Genomic DNA, 7,396 nt, shown 5'->3' on the forward strand with positions numbered 1-7,396 from the left:
TACATATCCTCTTTCCCTGGCGAATCTCCCTTCCTACCTCACGTTGTGGTTCATTGAGCTCTCTCTCCAGATCCTCCAGCAGAATCACTGCCTCTTCCCCACTCTCTGGACAGTGCTCCTGCACCCAGCCCTGCACCTCCTTGGGCAGGATACACAGGAACTGCTCTAGCACCAGCAGGTCCAGAATCTGCTCCTTCGTGCTCACATGTGGCCTCAACCACTGGTAGCAAAGATCCCGGAGTTGGGTGAGAGCCTCCCTTGGTCCAGGGGTCTCTTGGTAGCAGAGCTGTCGAAAGCGCCTTCGGAAGATCTCCCTTGCCAGTGGATTATTGCGTTTCAGTCTGGATTCCTGCATTTGGAGGTGACTTTCTGCCTCTGCCTTCACCGTCAGTTCTTCCCAAACATCACGAGCTTGAACATCCAGGGATATAACCTCCTTGGAGTCTGTATTCATTTTGATCTTGAACAGCTTAAAAGGCACCCTCTAGCTGAAGCTATGTTTTAGAAACACCTTTGGAAGTTCCCTCCTAAGCAGTAAAAATCATTGTTTAGGTAGAAAAATGGCAATAGTTAATGATAAAAAACTGATAATATAAGCAACTGTCATACACCTAAAGCTCTTCACTGAAAGTAAAGTGACTTGGTGACCAAAGATGAGAATAGTGGAAAATATAAGGTCATAATGTACAAAAAGCATAGGTTTTCAAGTTACCCAGACCTAGCTTTTATTCCAGTTCTAACTTTTACTAATTGTTCGACCTTGTGCCAGTTTCTTATCTTGTTTCAATCTCAGTTTTTTAATGTGAAAAAGAAATAGCAATAATACCATACGGAGTTCATGGAGGAATTAAGGGCCATACAGATCACTCAGAATGGTTAAAAAGTTCAGAATCACTGTATAAAAATCAAATTAGAGAAAGAATAAATGGAAATATTGCTCTCGCCTTTAAAAATAATTTTTTTTAATTTACTTATTTGGCTGCACCGGGTCTTATTTGCGGCACGGGGGATCATTTAGTTACGGGGGCGGGATCTAGTTCCCTGACCAGCGATAGAACCCGGGCCCCTGGCATTGGGAGCGTGCGGAGTCTTACCCACTGGACCACCAGGGAAGTCCCTGTTGCTCTTGTCTTTGACTAAATGAACTAACTCTTATTGAAATCTTTGAGTTTTTTAAATTAATCTTCAAAACAACCATTAAGGCTGGTTTCATTTTTACTAAATTTACAGAAAGTAAAGCTTAGGTCGACTGCAAGTCCTGTGAGCTTTCCACACTGCTCTGCTGCTTCCTAAGAGTAACAGCCAACACTGCACAACAGTCTACAACATGCTTTCAGATACAAGACCATATTTAATCCTCACAACTACTCTCTGATGTTTGATTACAATCACTATTTCACTAGATAAGAAATGTGAGCCAGGGGAAGTTAAGTAAATTTCTTAAGGTCAAATTCTTTGTACGGACAGTCCTAAGAATCCACAGAAGCTCAAGAGAAAAGTGTGCTCATATCCAGGCAGTGCCTGAGACCCAGGAGGACTGAGTGTCTCCAAAATGTCAGGAGTGCAGACCAGAAGCTGAATTCCAGCTTGACAGGCTCTGTGGCAGACAGCTAGGGAATCAGAATCCGGGGCTTAGGGGTGGGAGGGGAAGAGCAGGGCGCCCTGATTATGTACCTTTAATTTCTAGGCTCCCCAGGGATTTGTATGCACTCCAAGGTTTGAGAATCAATGAACTAAGGGAAAGGGAATCGGAAAATGTCACATTCTGCACTTGACAAGCAGTCCATTCAACGCCCCTTCATCTGCTTTTAGAACCAAAGAGTGAGAGTGTATAGACACTGGCTCTCCACGAGGAAGGCTGCAAAAAGTCTTTACAAATTTGTCCTTAACTTCCTTGTCCCCGAGGATATTTCCCCAGACTCCAGGCGTCTCCTGCCCTGAGTCCTAATCCTGCTGCCGTTATTCACCGCAGTGACCCTCCCCGAGACCTCTCCCGCGTAACGGTCCCCCCAGCCCGGGTGACGGATCGGCTCCAGGATCGCGGGGCACGACCACTGCCCCCTCCCACCACTCCGCCCTCCCCGGGGCCGAGGCTCACTTTCCACACCCCTTTCTCAGCCACACCCACCCAACCCCGGTTCCCGGGCCGACTCACCGGACCTGGAAAAGGTGAGGAGTTTGGGGGCTCCCGCCCCGACGCTGGGATGAGCGCGCCGGGAACAATGGCCCTGCGGGAAAGATGCCAGCCCATCGCGGGGCCCACCGCGCACGGGCACTTCCGGCTGGTCTAGGATTCAGTGTCTCGTTTCCTACCTCCTACGCGTGCCTCACCTGGAACCAGCAGCCAATTTCCTGGGCGTCCCGTTCGATTTCAACTGTGAATCACATAATCAGAATTCGTTACGTGTGTGGGCCCCAGATAGGTTTTAAACTGAAAACACAGATGAAGCACAAACCGTTAATTATTGAAAATGCTTATTTTTAACACATTTAAAAAATTAATACATTACCTATGACTTTTTAAAAGGCTCAGACAATGCCAAAATTAATAAAGTAAAAGGTGAAATCCCATCCTGTCCCTCCTAAGCCTCAGTTCCCTGAGATAACCGCTGTCACCGTTAGCTTGGAATTTGCATGTATAATTCTCATCTCTGTCTCTCTCACACGCGTTAGATAGATAGATGGATAGACAGGCATTGAGCTATTTTACATTTAGCTTTACCCCCATCACTTATTTTAACGTTTTCACGTCATGTATCCCAGACATCTTTATCAGTCAGGCAGGCCTAACTCATTTAGTGGCTGCATAATAATAGTACATCAAGTACATGCCTGGCAATTTATTTGACCAGGCCCCTACATATTGATAGAGGTCTTCTTTCCTTCCTACTTTTCTTCCCTCCTTCCTTCCTTTTTTAAATTTTTTGGGTTTTTTTGTTTGTTTGTTTTGGTTTTGGTTTTATATGTTTGTTTGTTTGCTACAAAGTTGTCTGCATTCTTAGTAGTAATATAAAATCAGTCCAAAACCTATTAAATTACCTTTATTAGTACCAAAGAGCATAATTATAAGTACTGTTTGTCATTCATTAATTTTATTATGCCAAACAGAATGGTGGTAATTCATAGATTAAACTATGTTTTGCTTTGTTTTAATGGAACCTCGTTTATTTATTTTATCACAGTAATAAAAAAGCATCTTGTATGCTAATGGAGGTTTCATGATGGTTTTTTTTTTTTTTTTTTTTTTTGCGGTACGCGGGCCTCTCACTGTTGTGGCCTCTCCAGTTGCAGAGCATAGGCTCCGGATGCACAGGCTCAGCGGCCGTGGCTCATGGGCCCAGCCGCTCCGCGGCATGTGGGATCTTCCCGGACCGGGGCACAAACCCGTGTCCCCTGCATCGGCAGGCAGACCCTCAACCACTGCGCCACCAGGGAAGCCCCCATGATGCATTTTAACTCCAAAACTGTAGCTGTGTAAATTTCTTTAGTTGTTTTATGCAACCTAGCCATCTGAGGTCATTAAATAAGCTCAAGCTTCATCCTTTACTTCAGTTTCTTCCAAATATCCAATAACTGTATATTAAGAGCACCAGCATGAAGAAAACTTGCCCCCAATCCTGATCACTTTCTCCAGCATACCTCACTTGCAAAGCCCTCAGTACAACTTTCCTAAAAACTATAAAATGGGAGTAAATGCTCAACTTCTCTTGGGCTTTAAATGTGTTATTCTCTTCCATTTTTGATGCCTATCTGTGACAAGTAAACACAGTTTTCATGCTCTCAAATATCTCACTAACAGTTAATTAGGTTCTTTAACTGGTTTATGTGTGCTTGTTAAGTAGGTCAACTATAGGACTCAGGCTGGTTAGACTGTAGGATCAAGTGGACAGCACATTGGACTTCCTTGTGGTCCAGAGAAAGACTGGCTCCCACTTGTCTGTTTGGAGGAAGATTTCCCTATAGCAGTACCTTGATGAGTGTCTTGGTACAGAAGGGATTATTTTTAACTTAGAATTGGGACTTTCTACTCAAAATATTTAAAATGCCATTAGCTCAGAGACAAGAAGGAATGCTGACTACATGGCTTACTAAAAAGATCGAGGGTCACCTGAATCTGGAAACAGGCATATTGGGATACTGACTCTACTGTGTGTTATGTCGTAAGCTCAAGAAAAGAAGAAGGAAGAGGGGAGGAAGGAGGAAATGTTTTGGAGGATTGGTAACACAGATATTGAGGGAACTAGCTGGTATGTGGTGAGATTCAAGTGTAAAACTATTTGTGTCCCATAGAAATCTTCACTAACCCACCATGTAAGAGGTTTCAGTAAGCAAGTGGGTACGCTGATCTGCCCTATGGATGTCAGCAACTGTTTTTTCAGCTCAGTGTTTGATCAAGGAACTTTTGAACATGGTGACCATGACTACCATGATAAAGGATGTACATACTCTCAAAAAAAGAAAAAAAGGCTTTCTTTCACTAAAGCTAATCAAGACAGCACCACTGTTGAACCACAACAAATCTGAAACCCTAGATATGGTGTAATATCCCAGTGGGAACAGCCAGTCACCTAATGGCAAGTTGATTACATTGGACTCTCTATAACAGAGAGAACAAAATCTTACTTCAAAGCAATAGACACTTGTGTTGGATTTGGGTTGGCTTTCTGTGCCTACCATGCTTCTGTCAGTACTGACTTGATGAAAGTTCTATGCACACCAGCCCCAAATTAGTTGGACATTAAAATGAAATGATTTTTCTCTCAATCTCTATTATTAATTGGGTACTTGTGAATCCTTTCCTGTCCTTTAATGATGGCCTGACAAATCCCAAGCTTTCTGGTCAATTTTATGTATTAAAGGTCTCATCCAATTTGTTTCTAATTTAAAATTGTATTATCTATTGAATAAGTTATAGAGCCACAGATTCAAAATACAAAAAGTACAAAAGGGAATACATTGAAACATCTCCCTTTGACTTTTCTCTTCTGTTGAGCTTGACAATGGTATTGCAGTTCTGTAGGAAAATATCCTTATTTTTTAAGATTTTTTTTTTGGCTGCACTGTGTGGCATGTGGGGTCTTATTTCCCCAACCAGGGATTCAACCTGTGCACCCTTCATTGAGAGCACAGAGTCTTAACCATTGGACCACCAGGGAAGTCCCGGAAAATGTCCTTGTTTTTTAGAGATGGGAACTGAAGTGTTCAAGGGTGGTAATATCATGATGTCTATAATTTGCTATCAAATACTTCAGCCAGAGTATGTGAGAGAGAGCGCAAATATGGCAAAATGAATACTTATAAATGTATGTGAGTATATGGTGTTCGTTACACATAAACCTTTGGGAGTAACTGTGTTTCAGAATTCAGATTTTTTAAGACTATAAAAAAAAAAAATCCGAGTTCAGTTCACTTCGAGATTTGCCTCAGATGAGTTTTAGTGCCAAATTCATGGGGGAAAAAAGTTTTCAGAATTTTATAGATTTTGGAACTGTGGATAAGGGATCCTGGATATGTACTAGTCTCCCTCTCTCTCTCTCCTCCCACCACCCCCCCGTCTATTTAAACATTTTCAAATTTAAGAACTATTTAATAAAAATTTCCATACTACTCCTACCCGCCGTCACCTAATTTCATCCCCTAGAAACAGCCAAAACCTTTGATTTCTTCTGTAGGTTTTCAGAGATATTTTATACATATAGAGGCAAATATTTATTTATAATTTATCTCCATTATTTTACACAAATAGTAGAATATTATGCATACACCTCTCCATTTTGCTTGTTTAATTTAACAATATATCTTGGAGTTTTTCCCATAGCCATAGACATAGATTTACCTCTTTATTTTTGACAGTTGTATAATATTTCATCATGTAGATTTTTTTGTGTGTGTGTAGGCAGTCCTCTATGGATGAGCAATTAGGTTATTTCCAATTATTTTCTATTTATAAACCATACTAAATTAAATAGTTTCATACATACATCATCTTACCCATGTATGAGTATATCTCTAGGGTAAATTCCTAGACGTAGAATTTCTGAGTCAAAGAATATATGCACTTATGTATATAGACTACTAAATTGCCCTCAAAAGTATTAGTAGTTATGAAAATTTGCAGCTCTCTAATAATATCTGAAAGTGATACCACCCCCAATCTTCATCAAACTTTTTGATCTTTGCCAAAAGAAGAAAAATGGTATATTATTGTAGTATTAATTAGTATTTCTTTAAATATGAACAAAATTGAATAAATTAATATTCATGTACATTTTCTTTCTGTGAAGTTTGTGTTCATACCCTTTCCCTTTTTCCTTTTGTGACGGTCTTTACACTGATTTGCATGATCATTTTATATTAGGGAAATTAGCCCGTTGTGGTAATTTGGAATTCTTCCACTCTAGTTTATGTTCATTTTAGTTACACAGAAATTTTAAATTTTTAAGTAAATTTACTAATCCTTTATGTTTCGTGTGATTTCAAGAAAGGCCTCCCTTGTGCCAAGACTATAAAGGAAAATTCTCATGTGGTTTCTTCTAGGAATTTTATGGTTTTATTTTTTTCCTTTTAAAATTTTTGAACCACCTAGAAACTTTTCAGTTGTAAAATTTGAGGTGTGGATTACACTTAATTTTTTTTAGATGTCTACCCAGATGTCCCAGTACCATTTACTGAATGATCTATCTTTTCTCCACTGACTTGAAATGCCATTTTAATCAAATTCTTAAATATTTGTGCCTACTCTTGGATTTTTCTATCCTGTTCATACTACAATGTTTTATTCATTATAGCTTGTAATATGTTTTAAAACCCAAAAGGCCTGTGTCTTCTTTGCTATTCTTTTCTGAATTTTCCTGACTACCAATGCTTGTTTACTTTTCACATAAACTTTAGAAGCTGTTCATCCAATCTGAAAACAAAATTCTATGTTAATTTTTATTGGCATTATATTAAACACCTAGACTAACATGTAGAGAAAATTGATATGCCTTCCTCTCCATATCTTGATTCAGTCAACAATATTTAAAGTTTTCTTACTATTGATCTTGTAATTTGCTCTTAAATTTATTTCTGAACAAAACGAAAAGACAACCTACTGAATGAGAGAAAGCATTTGCAAATGATATGACTGATAATGGGTTAATACCCAAAATATATAAACAGCTCATACAACTCAATATCAAAAAACAAACAAACAACCTGATTAAAAAATGAGCAGCAGGGCTTCCCTGGTGGCGCAGTGCTTGAGAGTCCGCCTGCCGATGCAGGAGACGCGGGTTCGTGCCCAGTTTCGGGAAGATCCCACATGCCACGGAGCGGCTGGGCCCGTGAGCCATGGCCGCTGGGCCTGCGCGTCCGGAGCCTGTGCTCCGCAAATGGGAGAGGCCACAACAGTGAG

At 40.3% G+C, this 7,396-nt stretch overlaps 2 protein-coding genes across 2 annotated transcripts in view; both read right to left on the minus strand.

Moving 5' to 3' along the window:
* Positions 1 to 454, minus strand: part of ZSCAN9 (zinc finger and SCAN domain containing 9) — a 5,364-nt gene extending 4,910 nt beyond the window's left edge. The window contains 1 exon segment of the mRNA XM_007449239.1: positions 38 to 454. Within this exon segment, the coding sequence (XP_007449301.1) occupies positions 38 to 454 (417 nt within the window).
* A 1,862-nt stretch (positions 455 to 2,316) lies between these two features.
* The window catches only part of LOC103078896 (zinc finger protein OZF-like), a 50,731-nt gene continuing 45,651 nt past the window's right edge, over positions 2,317 to 7,396 (minus strand). Inside the window, exon 8 of the mRNA XM_007449264.1 lies at positions 2,317 to 2,375. Within this exon, the coding sequence (XP_007449326.1) occupies positions 2,317 to 2,375 (59 nt within the window). The remainder of the gene's footprint in view (positions 2,376 to 7,396) is intronic.

This window comes from Lipotes vexillifer, unplaced genomic scaffold, assembly GCF_000442215.2.
Source record: "Lipotes vexillifer unplaced genomic scaffold, Lipotes_vexillifer_v1.1 scaffold657, whole genome shotgun sequence".
In the NCBI taxonomy this organism is placed as follows: Eukaryota; Metazoa; Chordata; class Mammalia; order Artiodactyla; family Lipotidae; genus Lipotes; species Lipotes vexillifer.